General features: G+C 40.7%; 1 protein-coding gene across 1 annotated transcript in view; it reads right to left on the reverse strand.

The window, feature by feature from the left end:
- Window positions 1–375: 375 nt before the first annotated feature.
- Window positions 376–15,946, reverse strand: part of SLC6A15 (solute carrier family 6 member 15) — a 57,818-nt gene continuing 42,247 nt past the window's right edge. Inside the window, exons 9-12 of the mRNA XM_075856799.1 lie at window positions 15,527–15,719; window positions 5,261–5,420; window positions 4,731–4,893; window positions 376–1,908 (exon numbers count right to left, since the gene is read on the reverse strand). Coding sequence (XP_075712914.1) covers window positions 1,531–1,908; window positions 4,731–4,893; window positions 5,261–5,420; window positions 15,527–15,719 — 894 coding nt within the window. The 3' untranslated portion in view covers window positions 376–1,530. The remainder of the gene's footprint in view (window positions 1,909–4,730; window positions 4,894–5,260; window positions 5,421–15,526; window positions 15,720–15,946) is intronic.

Here is a 15,946-nt window from a genome sequence, read left to right on the forward strand (position 1 = left end):
CCAGCCTTGTGCAGGTCTATGATCTTGTCCCTGACATCCTTAGACTCTCTTTGGTCTTGCCCATGTTGTAGAGGTTGGAGTCAGACTGATTCATTGAGTCTGTGGACAGGAGTCTTTTATACAGGTGACCATGTAAGACAGCTGTCTTTAATGCAGGCACCAAGTTGATTTGGAGCGTGTAACTGGTCTGGAGGAGGCTGAACTCTTAATGGTTGGTAGGGGATCAAATACTTATTTCTCTGTGCACAATGCAAATAAATATATATCATTTTGACAATGTGATTTTTTTTTTTTTTTTATATAATCTATCTCTCACTGGTAAAATTAACCTAGCCTAAAAATTCTAGACTGTTCATGTCTTTGACAGTGGGCAAACTTACAAAATCAGCAAGGGATCAAATACTTATTTCCTCCACTGTAGGTGCGGAAACATTCTGCAAAGTGTAGATGAAATTACCTGAAATCTCATTTACATTGCTGGTACTGTGTTATGCTGCGGACTTGCCGCAGGAAGAACTGCGCTGCAGATTCGCACGAGATACACATTGTGTGCATGTGGCCTTAGTGAGCGGACATTGTGTAATATTAATGAAACCTAACTGTACAGATTCACTTTGGATCATGTTGGTATATAAGTGCTCATATCCACGTTTAAAGAAGTAAGCCATTTTGGCACAAATAGTTTTGTCTTGTTTTAATATTCCTAATAATGCTCCTCTATATGGAATACATTCACAATTAACTATAGACATATATTTTTGCTATTCTTGTGTCATATGCCTTTATGACTGATGCCAGTTTTGGTCAAAAAAACATTCAAAATTGAGGAGAAAAGCATTTTGTTAAATTGAAACCACTGAGTGACCCTGACATTCTGACATGAAAATAATACTGAAGAAAGAACCTGGAAATGAACTAAAATAACATCACATAAAATGAAACTTTTTTGTTAAACAACATTAAAATTGATCAGTTGCTTGATAGTCCTGAGCTTTAACTGACCAAGACAGCGGAAAAGGTTCCGTGCTAATGAAATACTGAGAAGTGTCCATAATACGTGATAATACTGCAGCCCACAAACCAAACACTCATATGGCTTACAGGGAGTTTAGGAACCCGCAACTTATTCCCATATATAAAAATTTTCATTTCCGACACTTTTTATTTCATTGCCCTTATTGTTGATTGTATTGATACTATGTTAAGACGTAGGACGTTTCTATGCATGTAAAGAAGACAGATGTCAGTAATTCATTTGCCATTTGATGTTAGGACATATTAGGCACAGAGAGGTAAGACACATACAGTACTTAAGGTCCTAGAAAGTGCTAAGAGCTAAAGCCATATCCAGAACACAATAGTGTCATGCCTTTTGGTACCAACCCACAATACCCTTCTCGAAAATGTGTTCTCAGTCCTGAGAACATTATATAGTTATCAGTGCTTCACAAGCATTAAAGCCAACCTCTTCACTTCAGAAGAGCTTGTGTACAGTGCCAAGAAGGAAAAAGTTGCATCTTGCCATTTCATTTACAAGTCTGATTCAGGCATGTCAGGCATATCTGCCATTAGGTACCCAATGCCATAACGTCCATTGGGGGCAGTATCTACTTTTAGGATTGAAGATCCACTTTGCTTCCTGTAGATGCTATTTCCAATATTTGGAGATGGCATTTCACTTTGAATCTTCTCATGGATCAGACTAGCATCGTCTTCTTCAGGGTTGGATATTTCCTTTATAATACGCCCTCTTTTATAAGAGACTGAAGCCAGGCTCCCACTGCTATCATCAATGAGATTGAAGAAGCGAACAATAAAGACCAAGGGAACGGGCAGTAAAGCTAGTACTATGAGGAAAACACATACAAATAGACCCCAGGTTGGATAACTTAGACGCTCTTCAGCAGCCTAAAGGGAGAAAAAGAATATATAAAACTCCAGAATGGGATGGATATTGGCATAGTTTATTTTCATAAAATGTATGAAATGAATCATCTAGACCCAGACAACTGTCCCGTACTGTAATCATGTTTTCAGTACGTGACAGTAGTTCCACGGAGAGGCAGGGACTCCTAGCGTCGTACATAACTATGATGCTAGGAGCCCGGCTCCCTGCAGTGTGTTCGGTCCGGGACTTGCGGCCGAAATACGTTCTGTCCTTTACGGACCGAACATGCTCGTGTGAATCCAGCCTTATGTGGATGTGAATAACTGCCGTGGGGGGAAATAATGTAAAAGTCTACGATGCCCAATGAATACCTATCAATCAAAATTTTGCCCTGGAGCATAGATATCAAGGGGCATAGCTAGTGAAAAGGGAGACTTCCACCGGAATATGCTGTATGTACACATCCTATGTTACCTAGTGATTACATCGTTGTCTGCCATGCTAAATATACAGTGGAGCGACAGCCTGGAAAGAGTTACTATTTTTACAAGCCTACTAGCTCCCTTTCCACCGCTCCCCCTGCTCCCCCTTGTTAGGATACTCCTACACATTGCTTGAATAAGTGCTGAGGCTCCTGTAATTACATAGTTACATAGTTAGTACGGTTGAAAAAAGACACATGTCCACCAAGTTCAACCAAGGCCTGGGAGAAAAGAAAGGCACATGGGTAAATTATAGAATGTTGTTTCTCCCCTATTGATCCAGAAGAAGGTTTAAAAAAACAAACCATAAGGCATGAACCAATCTCCCCTAAAAAGAGATTGCTTATATTTTAGCATCCAAATGGATGTCTCTTATGCATCCAAATGGATGTTTGGTTTTAGCATCCAAATGGATGTTACTTTAGCATCCAAACGGATGTCTTATATTTAATTTATGCATCGAAATGAATGCTTTGGTCTCTTAGCATCCAAATGGATGTTCTTTATGCATCCAAATGGATGGTTTGGTTTAACATGGATGTCGTATATTTATATTTATCTATGCATCCAAATGGATGCATGTGTCTTTTAGCATCCTAATGGATGTTACTTTGACATCCAAATCGATGTTTTTGTTTTTAACATCCTTTTGGATGTTTAGTGTGCCGTGCTACAATTGTAAGTGAGTTTTTATACTATTATGCCATTTTTTATTAATATCTCATGTTTTTATCTCTTACCATTGTTAGTCATTGTTTTTCTTTTACACTCGTATGTATAAACCGCTTATTGTTTTTACTAACATTGATATTCTAAGTTTAAACTTTGACCTATGACGTCATTGAAGTTCTTTGACCCCGGTCACATTGGCGGGTTTTTTTTTCCAATAGTATGGTTATTTAAGCAGTGGAGTTTTTGTACTTTTTTATGGCCTGATGAAGATGCCGATGCGGCATTGAAACGTGTAGCCCTATTATCAATAAACTAATCTTTTATTACTCCTACTCTTACGTGAGTTTATTCAATTCATGTATTGAAACATCCTACTCAGTGCAGCAGCGACCGTGGGGACTCTCTCTTTTCCTGCATCCCAGCATACTATTTGCGGTCTTCCCTTGGATCACCGGCTTGAGTCCTGGCAGCAGCAGCACATATATTTCCAATTGCCCGTTATTACCCTTTACCAGGTTAGTAGTATCTTTTCTCATCTTACTACTTATTACCTGGGTAACCTGCACTATGTGGCGCCGTGGTTTTTGTTCTTTTGTGCCTCCCTAAAAAGGAAACATTTTCTCTCCTGATCCCAAATGGCGATCAGAATGGATTAACATTCAAACGAATTCTACACATTGACACAGGAGCTGATATTATTTTGTTCTAAGAAATAATCAGAGCTTTTTTTAAAGCCATCTACTGTAGCTACTGTGACCAGCTCCTGCAGTAGATTATTCCATAGATTCCAAGTTCTCACAGTAAAGAAGGCTTGTCGCTTCTGCAGATTGAACCTTTTATTCCACTACATTTCTTGTATGGGCCATTCATATATTTATATAAATTAATTATGCCCCCGCCCCTTAGTCGTCTTTTTTCTAGGCTAAACAGGTTTCATTCTTTTAATCTTTCATCATAACTTAGATTCTCCATGTCCCTTATTAGCTTTGTTGCTCTTCTTTGTATTTTTTCCAACTCCAGGGCATCCTTTCTATGAACTGGAGCCCAGAACTGCATAATCTAGATGAGGCCGCACTAATGCTTTGTAATCACAGGACTTTATGAAGTAGCAAGTTCCCTCTACAGGCAGACAAAGAGTTTGCAAGTCCAAGTTTGGATAAGTTATATAGATATTGATCACTGGAGGTAGGCTTTGAGGAAGGAAAGTCCAAAGTGGCAGATCTTTTAAAGGGTAACTAAACTGTCAGAAAACTTCTGACATGTCATAGAGACATGTCAGAAGTTTTGATCGGTGGGGGTCTGAGCACTGAGACCTCCACCGATCGCTAGAACAAAGCAGCAGAAGAACTCTGGTGAGGACTCAGCCGCTTAGTTTCTGATCGGCTTTTCTCGGTATGCCAAGCAGTTGGTGTACGCACTCAATATAAAGTCTATGGGCCCATACACCAACTGCTCGGCTTTCCGAGAAAAGCCGATCAGAAACTAAGCAGCACAGCGCTCACCAGAGTGCTACTGCCACTTCGTTTTAGCGATTGGTGGGGGTCTCAGTGCTCGGACCCCCATTGATCACATCAAAACTTCTGACATGTCACTATGACATGTCAGAATTTTTCTGAAAGGTTGGTTACACTTGAAATGGTTCCTTACTTTTTCAGTGTGTAAGAGAGACACTTATTCCCATCACTCACCTTTTCAGCGACCCATGCATAATAACCAGGTGGAGTGATGCCCATTTGAACAACACTTGCTATAAGCAAAATTGTTAAAAGTATAGGAGAGATGTATTTCCACATATAATAATAGTATTTGTAGGGGGTAAATCCAAGCATGTCCTTTAAGTCATCCATGAATCTAAAAGGAAAACAGTCAGAATATGAAAAAATAGAAATAGATATCGACTGCGGACAGATTATACAAGATCTGGTGTTTAAAGGAATATACGTTTTTTACAAGAATAAAAACATACTTTAAGGTCTCATGCACACAACCATATTATGGTATTGTAGAATCTCTAGTGACCCATAATACAGTGCTCACAGAAGTCTATGGGGGATTCTGTACCTCTTTATGTAGCCTATGTCGTATGGCGATATACAAAGGTTTTTTCTGTCTGGTTCCATATAAAATTGGCAGAAATAAATCGTGCCATGTACTATAAAATGTGTTATTACAGACGTAGTCTCCCCTGAATGCACTGCTACAAATAATTACAACTTACTTGTCAATCCCGTATATCCAAGAGATAGTGACATTCTCCAGGATGACCACAACAAGAAGGGGTAATGTTGCAGAGTAGTCATCAAACATAGTAACAAAATAATTTCCAGATCTCTGCACAAAGAGTAAGCCAATGCAGAATGCCAGCAGGCAACATCCAACTAAAGTTTACAAAAAAAAAATACTCTGAATTAAATACTGTACACAGCAAACAGCAATACAAATGAAATATATGGTGTGCTATATACAAAAAAAAGATCGCTATTATGACAACAGAAGATACTAAGAACACTGATTGAAGGGGATACAAAGTTGTGCAAATTTCTCATATACTTTGTGGCTTTTTTTCATACTACTGTACTTTCAAGAAATCTGCTTGCTGTCGGTGGCAAAGAACACTCTTGTTTACATCAAGAAGATGTAAACTGGTAAAGACCTAGCATAAGATGGTTTACAAAACTGGTTAAAGTCTAAGCAAATCTTCTGTAAGGTAAACAAAAAAAAACCTACAGGCTGATACATTTTTATCTGCTCTGATACAGTGTAGCAAACTTTCAGGACAGGAGAGAGTTTTGTGCTGCTGAAGATTTCCTGGGCTGAATACATTCAAGCATAGCCTCAGCTGTGAGACAAATTAAATCTATATGAGATTTCAGCATCTTGATTTAAACAATATTTCCTTTTACTGACAACAAGCAGAGATCTTGAACATGGTGAGAAATAGAAAGGCAAACTATATTAGACATTTGTAGATATTTTCATTGAATAATAATTTTGTTTATCTTATAGAAGGCTGGTAAACAGCAATTATATATAAGACAAATTGATTACATCAAACTATTTAGAAATATAATTATGTAGTACAAGCGGCAGTCTCTCATTTCATACATTCTTGTTAATACACTTGATCTGTAGCCTATGGGGAAGTAAGGAAAAGGTTTGTCATAGTTTTCTGGCAGTTTTCTAGCCTTTCCTCCTTCACACAGATATTTTTTTCTGACTTGAAAGAATGAATTTTAAAATGCCTAGTTTTAGTGGCATTTTTGGTGGCGTTTTTTATTATGTGCTATTTTGTACATGCTTTTTTTCTGGTGTTTTTGAAGTCCTATAGAGGAGCCTAAGGGAAAGAAAGACAGAAAAAAAAGCCACACTCAGAAAGCATGTTGTGTTTAAAAAAAACAACAAAAAAAAAAACGCCACTGACCACAAAAACGCCACAAAACAAAACACAATGCATGCATTGAGTTTTATATTTGACTATAGACTTTAATGGAACAATGCACAAAAAAACACTGTAAGACTGGTTTCCCACGGGGTCGGATACGTTGGGTAAAAACTGTGCAGCGTATCCGACCTGGAACCCGCAGCACCTTCCATCCTGACGGAATTTCCACTGGGGAACAAAGCGCTGGGGAGAAAAAATAACTATCATACTTACCCCCTCCCTCTTCTCTGCGCGTAGTCCAGCCTCCTGGGATGACATTGCAGGCCATGTGACTGCTGCAGCCTTTGATTGGCTGCAGCGGTCACATGGGATTCAACGTCATCCCAGGAGGCTGGACTGCAGGAAGAAGGAGAGCGTTCTGGGTAAGTATGATTTATTTATTTTTCCAGAGTTGCAATTTTTGCGGCGTAATCGTTGTGATTATGCCGCAAAAGTCGCAACACTTGGCTTTCTGTTGCGGGTTCTGCATCCCCATTGAACTCAATGGGGAAAACCCGCTACAGAAAATCAACAAAAACGCAGCATAAGTTGACATGATGAGGAATTAAATTCCGGACCGCAGAACAATTTATTAATGTTTACTCTGCAGTTTTTTTTTTCTGCAGCATGTGCATGAGATTTTCTAAATTTCGAGTATCACAACAGATGACCAAATTTCAATCCGAACAGGAGGTGGCAAAAATGCATAAATGGCATCCGGACCAAGTGGATTACAACTCGGGACATGTATATGGCTGGCAAGCCAATGATAATACAAGTATGAAAATTAATAACGATGGGAATAAAAGATCTACTAAAAATAGTACTCAGTCAACAACGGTTGAGTTTTTAGAGATACAGTGAAGAAAATAAGTATTTGATCCCTTCCTGATTTTGTAAGTTTGCCCAATGTCAAAGACATGAACAGTCTAGAATTTTTATTCTAGGTTTATTTTACCAGTGAGAGATAGATTATATTAAAAAAAAACTGAAAATCACATTGTCAAAATTATATATATTTATTTGCATTTTGCACAGAGAAATAAGTATTTGATCCCTTTGGCAAATAAGACTTAATAATTGGTGGCAAAACCTTTGTTGGCAAGCACAGCAGTCAGACGTTTTTTGTAGTTGATGATGAGGTTTGCACACATATTAGATGGAATTTTGGCCCACTCCTCTTTGCAGATCATCTGTAAATCATTAAGATTTCGAGGCTGTCGCTTGGCAACTCGGATCTTCAGCTCCCTCCATAAGTTTTCAATGGGATTAAGGTCTGGAGACTGGCTAGGCCACTCCATGACCTTAATGTGCTTCTTTTTGAGCCACTCCTTTGCTGCCTTGGCTGTATGTTTGGGGTCATTGTCGTGCTGGAAGACCCAGCCACAAGCCATTTTTAATATCCTGGTGGAGGGAAGGAGGTTGTCACTCAGGATTTGACGGTACATGGCTCCATCCATTCTCCCATTGATGCGGTGAAGTAGTCCTGTGCCCTTAGCAGAGAAACACCCCCAAAACATAATGTTTCCACCTCCATGCTTGACAGTGGGGACGGGGTTCTTTGGGTCATAGGCAGCATTTCTCTTCCTCCAAACACGGCGAGTTGAGTTAATGCCAAAGAGCTCAATTTTAGTCTCATCTGACCACAGCACCTTCTCCCAATCACTCTCAGAATCATCCAGATGTTCATTTGCAAACTTCAGACGGGCCTGTACATGTGCCTTCTTGAGCAGGGGGACCTTGCGGGCACTGCAGGATTTTAATCCATTACGGCGTAATGTGTTACCAATGGTTTTCTTGGTGACTGTGGTCCCAGCTGCCTTGAGATCATTAACAAGTTCCCTCCGTGTAGTTTTCGGCTGAGCTCTCACCTTCCTCAGGATCAAGGATACCCCACGAGGTGAGATTTTGCATGGAGCCCCAGATCGATGTCGATTGACAGTCATTTTGTATGTCTTCCATTTTCTTACTATTGCCCCAACAGTTGTCTCCTTCTCACCCAGCGTCTTACTTATGGTTTTGTAGCCCATTCCAGCCTTGTGCAGGTCTATGATCTTGTCCCTGACATCCTTAGAAAGCTCTTTGGTCTTGCCCATGTTGTAGAGGTTAGAGTCAGACCAGGGGCGTAACTAGGAAAGACTTGGCCCCATAGCAAACTTTTGACTGGGGCCCCCCCTCCCCTGGGTATCACACAACCCCCCCTTGTAGATAGTGCCTCCCTATAGATTCCGCCACACAGCGCCCCCTATAGATAGCACCATACAGCCCCTTGTAGATAACATCATACAGCCCCCTTGTAGATAACGCCATACAGCCCTCCCCTGTAGATAATGCCATACAGCCCCCCCCCTGCAGATAACACCATACAGCCCTAAACTCCTCTGTAGGTAGCGCCATGCAGTCCCCAACCCCCCCCCCCCCCCAAAAAAAAGGGCCTATAGTTTGTCATACAAAAGACATGCACTCCCTATCCACAGGATAGGGGATACATGTGTGATCGCTGGCAGCGATAAGGAGACCGGGGGACCGAAAGTCCCCCGAAGTTCTTCCATGACAAACCTCGGACTTCCGGGGTCTGCGCAGTTCAATAAAAATGAAAGCTCCTTTGCATGCATGCATGCGCACAAGCGTGACCGGTGCACAAGTCATTTCTATGGAGCTGCCGACAGACTCCGGAAATCCGAGGTCTGTCATGGAGAACTTCAAGGGACTTTCGGTCCCCTGTTCTCCTTATCGCTGGGCGTCCCAGCGATCCCACATGTATCCCCTATCCTGTGGATAGGGGATGCATGTCTTTTGTAGGAACAAGTATTAATTGTGAAAGGGGAAAGAAGGGAAAGACTTGTGGTTCAATTGAACAATTGGAAACAAATATTATGAATATTTAAAATTATCCAATGCAGGTCCAATTGTATTGTAGTGCAGATGACCCCCAATCCTACACTATTAAAGGACACAATTTGCCTCATAAATTGTATGTTATTCAATGTTGCTATCTGGCAGTGAATTAGTGTAAAACAACCAATAAATATTTCTGCCAAGATTATCAGTGCAGGTTGCAAGGGAAGATAATATCAATGTCTGAATGTCTCCCTTTTATATTAGTTGAAACCTGCTTAGACCCTTATTTGTGTCTATGTTATTATAGACACAAAGTGACATTGAGTTATAGAGTTTTAGGTCATGTCACATTAAGCTGCCTGCTCCCTTGTATAAGAGCTGGAGCAGCTGTGAGCACGAAGAACGCACTGACTTGGTTATCAGTGCCGTCGCCGTGCTGCAGCCACTGAGTGTCAAATCCTCCACACTGCCGAGGACGGGAGGAGCGACAGGCAGCAGGATAATGAAGTTCCCGGGCTGTGTGAGTGATATGAGCCGCTGACGTGATCCAGAGCCTCTCGTAGTGTGAGAGGTTCTCAGCTGTCAGTGATGCGCGATCACATGACAGTTTCTCTTGTTGCCCTTCAGTGGCGTCGCACTGTAGCAGCCATAGCGGCTCATGCTGCGGGCCTCGTAGCAGCCGCTACGGCTGCTACATCGGTAGTTACGCCACTGAGTCAGACTGATTAATTGAGTCTGTGGACAGGAGTCTTTTTTACAGGTGACCATGTAAGACAGCTGTCTTTAATGCAGGCACCAAGTTGATTTGGAGCGTGTAACTGATCTGGAGGAGGCTGAACTCTTAATGGTTGGTAGGGGATCAAATACTTATTTCTCTGTGCACAATGCAAATAAATATATATAATTTTGACTATGTGATTTTCTGGTTTTTTTTAAATATAATCTATCTCTCACTGGTAAAATTAACCTAGCCTAAAAATTCTAGACTGTTCATGTCTTTGACAGTGGGCAAACTTACAAAATCAGCAAGGGATCAAATACTTATTTCCTTCACTGTACCAGAGATGGCTGTGTTGGAGAGAAGCGCCGCACCAGAAGAGGTGGTAGACGCCATCATCGAAAGTCAAAAAATAAGGAGTGGAAGGTCCACGAAATTTGTGGGAGCACAGAAGAGATAGATATTATGCAACAATCATTGGTGGTAAATATATCTTCGTGCACGTTGTCACCTACACAAATATCCCTATTGGGTAAAGGACTCTCCTTTTGTCCAGTTTCAACCACGGACTGGTGTCAACTGGACATTGACTTACATTCTTTTTTTAGATCACTAAAATTGAAATGATGGTTCCATGAGAGACAGTCTCCCCCAAGTTTAATGTCTTTACCAGTGCCCGATCTTTGTTTAAAGAACTTTGGGCTCTTTAATAAGAGCGATTTTATACGGATGGTTAATTCTGATATAATCGATGCCTTTATAGCTTCTGTTAAGAAAGATATTGGTACATTAAAATCAAATGTGTTGAGTGAGGGGGAACCTTTGATTTGGCCTAACTTAACGCGTGAACAATTTGTGGCACTGCAGGAGTTGGTCCATAATGACGATCTCGTTATTAAACCGGCTGATAAAGGCGAGGGGGTGCTTGTTATGGACCACCAACTCTATGTCAATGAATTGGAGAAACAGCTGTATGATCCTAATGTTTATAGAAAAATCAACAGAGATCCAAAGTTTGCATTTACGAGGAAGCTTAAACTTTTAGTGGATAACGCATACACACTAGATTTGGTGGATAAGGAGTTTTATGATTTTTTACTACCTAAACATCCAGTTACTCCCCTCATATATTGCCTTCCAAAGATCCATAAGAATTTACATAACCCACCAGGGCGCCCAATTGTGTCCGGGAGGAATTCCATCTTTAGCCCCTCAGCCATTTTTCTGGACAAGCTTTTAAGGAGTTCAGCTACGACAGCTAGGTCCTATGTCAGGGATACTGCTGATTTTTTGTCTAAGATTCATGATCTTAATATACCTATGGGAGCAATTTTTGTCTCATTTGATGTGACCTCATTATACACCTCTATTAACCATGAGAAGGGATTACTTAGTGTAAAAAAAGCTTTGGATCACACAGATTATTCTCCTGAATGCAAGGAGTTTGCCCTGAGCCTATTAGAAACCATTTTGACTTGTAATTACTTTTTATTTGGTGATGACTTTTTTGTGCAGTTGAAAGGTACCGCAATGGGATCGAATGTGGCTCCCACCTACGCCAACATTTATATGGCGGACCTTGAGGAATCTGTCGTCTATGTATCCCACCACTTCTCCAAGGTTTTGGGGTGGTGGCGATACATAGATGAAATATTGCTCATTTGGATCGATACGCAGGACTCGTTAGAAACATTCTTTGTTGACCTGAATGGAATGGACCAAAATATTACATTTACCATGGTCAGTTCCACTGAGTCCATACAATTCTTAGACACTACTGTCCTTATTAGGGATGACCGTCTAGTGACGGATCTCTTTGTAAAAAATACGGACCGTAATAGTCTATTAAGGTATGAGAGCAAGCATTCTAGAAGGATGGTCAGATCCCTCCCCTTCAGTCAAATGTTGAGGATTAAGAGGATTGTGGAGGATGAGTCCACTATGATCGATCGTTTGAGTGAGATGGGGGAAAAATTTTGTTCACGTGGTAATCCTGATAAATTGATTAGATCTCATATGGCTAGAGTCAAGAACGGTGAGGGTCGAGGGGGGATTATTCCCACTCCTAGAAAGGAAACACGTATTCCCTGTGTTACTACTTATGACATGCATAGTACACATGTTATGCAGGTGATACGTAGACATCGGCCCATGTTGGGAAATTTTTATGATATCCCTTCATTTAAGAATCCCCTTCTGTTTTCTTAAAGGAGGTCATTTAATTTGAAGGACAAGTTGGTGAAGACTGACATAAGTGTAGTGGTAGGTCCAGTAGGCAGAGTTCGGTTACTCGTAGTGGATGTTATCCGTGTTTGGGTTGTGCCAATTGTGGTCTGATGTGTAATGGTGATTCCTTTACGCATCCTACTACAGGCAGGATCTATAAAATCAGACATTACCTGACTTGTAGGTCGGATTTGGTCATCTACGTTCTTATGTGCCCGTGTAGATTACTATACGTTGGGGAAACAACCAATGAATGTAGGATTGGAAAACACTGTACTAGGCTAAAGGATCACGCCGACCAAATTTTTTTTGTTTGGGGGGCACTGTCTACAAGGAGGAGGTGGGGGCTGTATGGCACTGTCTATATGGGGGATGTGGGGGCTGTAAGGCACTGTCTACAGGGAGGAAGTGGGGGGTTATGGCACTGTCTACAGGGAGGCTGTATGGCACAATCTACAGGAGGGCACTATCTACAAGGGGGGCTGTTTGTGGCAGGCAGGGGAGGGGGGCATTATATTGTGTGGAGACCACTAAGCGGACATTATACTGTGTAGGGGCACTATAGGTGGCAATACACTGTGTGTGGCACTTAGGGGGCATAATACTGTATGGGAACAATTAGAGGGCAAAATACTGTGTCCTTGAAGGGGTTATAATATATGACATTATTAAATATTATTATTATACTGTATGGGGACACTATAGGCGCATTATACTGTGGGGGGCATTATACTTTTCTATGAGGCCTTTTCTTTATGATGGATGTGGGGTGCTGAAATATAATTTCGCACGGGGTGCCATCTATCCTAAGGCCGGCCCTGTGTGTGAGATGTGTGAACTAGGGGGCTGAGTGTGGGTTGTGACTGCTTGATTATAAATCGGGTGTCCTCATCCCTGCACTTGTCTTTTGTATGCAACATTTACTCAGTCTGAGTAGCCGTGACATAATGACGCAGGATGGACATGGGTTTTACCAATTCTGATGATGAGGTTTACGTACAGCCGTATGGAATAGGGTGGTTTAATTATTATAGTGCGTGCAATATTTTTTTTATACCTACACAGTACGGTTAGTGTGTGTACAAATATATTTGCTTGCAACTTGAACATATTGGTCGAAACCTCTTATTTTAATGATCGTTGGGTAGGGAATTATATATTTAAGGTAGGGATCACGATCACTTTCGAAGTAGTGATACTTTTCTATTTACCTTATTAGCTGACAGCACCTTCTGGGCATATTCAGACGTGGCAGATTTGCGGCGGAATTCCGCTGCGGACGGGCATCTGTAGAAATCTGCAAAAGACTTTTTGTTTTTCGGATTCTATTGATTTTTAGGTAACTTACTGCAGATGTTGCAGAAAATAACAGCGCAGAAACTAGCTTGCGGTGCGGAATTTACATTCCGCAGCATACAAAATCTGTTGCAGAGAAGCCGCAGATTTTCACTGCAGATTTCAGCCTTTGCAATGCAAGGACTGAAAACTGCAGCAAGTCCGCTGCAAAATCCGCCACGTCTCAATAAACTGTCAAATATGCAAGATTTGCTGCAGATTTGTAGAGTAATTGGCACAAACTTGTGGAAAAATCCACAGCAGTAAATTTCCGCCACGTCTGAATATGCCCTCATGGTGTTGGACTGCAACCAACAGAGACGGATTCGAAGGACGTCCAATCAGATGACCAGGTTGTGAGCATGCTCACTGACAGTGTTTACAAACCCTGATCAGCTGCTGCAATGTAATGGGTTTTCCTATACCAGAGAGAGGTAAATGTGAAACAACTAATGGGTGGAGACAGGTTTGATAGGTGCAATGCACTAAATGCTTGTGGAACAACAGGTCATAGCAACACTATGTGTCTTTGGTTGTTCTTGTTACACTATACTTTATATGATTAACCCCTTAATGACACGGCCAATTTTGTTGATTAATTTTCGCTTTTTCCTTCCGTCTTCCCAAATTCATAACGTTTTTATGTTTCATTGACATAGCCGTATGAGGGCTTTTACGGAACAAGTTGTAGTTTTTCATGGCATCATTTAATGTAACATATAATGTACTGGAAAACGAAGAAAAAAAATGATCACGCCATATTTTGGGGGTTTCTTATTTACGACGTTCATTGTGAGATTAAAACTACATATTCACTGTATTCTATGGGTTGATATGATTATGGCGATACCAAATTGATATGTTTTTTCAATGTTTTACCACTTTTATAAATAAAAAAAATAAATGTTTTGTGTCACCATATTCTGAGAGCCACAACTTTTTTATTTTTCTGTTGACTGAGCGGTGTGAGGGCTTATTTTTTATGGGGTGAGCTGTAGTTTTTATTCGTACCTATTTTATTGGGGTACATGTGACTTTTGATCAATTTGTATCCCATTTTTTTAGCGATCTCCTGCCCAGGTTGATTGGCTGTCGGAGGGGTCTGCCCCTCTCTTTCTAACGGCTTAGATTCCACGTTCGCTATTGACCGCGGCATCTAAGTAGTTAAACAGCCAGTAACAGCTTAATTGCTGTTCCTGGCCGTTAGTGCAGGGTGTTAGCTGTAATACACAGCTGACACCCGCAGCGTATGGAGAGGGCTCAGCATGTGAGCCCGCTCCATACTTCTTCCATCACACCAGGATGTACCGGCACGTCCTGGTGTGTGAAGAAGTTAATATAATGCATTAAAGTCACAATCACTGTTCACAATATGTTTATTATATAATGTTTGTGATGTTTATTATGCATTTGATGAATTGTTTGAACCTATTGGTTAATTAATGGCCCACACTGATTGGGTCTGATACATTTATATATGGAGAGTTTGTAACAGTTACTTGAGCTAGACAAAGACCGTGCTACAATTCTGGGGTGAAACATTATTGTTGTTTGTCTGGATGCAATTTTTAGCACAATAAAGAAACCTTTTTGAGTAAGAATGCAGTCGCTACTTTTTCCATATGAAGCGCGCACCTCAAAAACGCTTGTAAAAAAAAAAAACGCTTTCAAAATCAGCAAAAATGCCTGGATTTGAAATCAGCTTCATATTTTTTAGCCTGAACATATGCGATGCGAACATGGCCTAAGTGTTTATTTACTTGGTGCGGTCAAATTGCGATTTGCAAAACTTTGCTTTTTGTGGCAATTTTTCTGTTACTGCAACAGTAAACTTTAATTTGACTGCTGAGTGGGAAATTAACCTAATGGGATTTTTGAAAAGAGAAATCTTTCTGTTGCATTTTTTAAGTGCAGGAAAAATGTGTTTAGACGCTTGGACTTACCGGTTAGAGGTTCCTTTCTTACTTTAAATGTATCAACTATGGGTGTGGTGATCCCTTCAATGGTTCCAAACATGCTGCCAAGGCCCAAGTTTACCAACATGAGGAAAAACATCACAGACCAAAAAGGGGATGCAGGAAAATGTGTCATAGCTTCAGTGAAAGCAATGAAAGCCAAACCCGTGCCCTGGACAGACTGCAAAACAGAAAAAAAACTTTATTAGTAGTAATAGTAGCAATAATAGTAAAATGCTTTTGAATTTAACCAATGTACCAAGCTAGCATTAGAGAGGGTGGATTGTGTCCTCGTTGTGCCAGCTTAGGCCCCTTGCACACCAAAGGGTAATACACCAAACATATAAGTTTGTGCACGTGTGACACAAAAAACTTTTTTTTCTCTTTCATCTTTAAAGTGTTCATAGA

The sequence above is a fragment of the Rhinoderma darwinii genome, chromosome 3 (assembly GCF_050947455.1).
Source record: "Rhinoderma darwinii isolate aRhiDar2 chromosome 3, aRhiDar2.hap1, whole genome shotgun sequence".
NCBI classification, from domain to species: domain Eukaryota; kingdom Metazoa; phylum Chordata; class Amphibia; order Anura; family Rhinodermatidae; genus Rhinoderma; species Rhinoderma darwinii.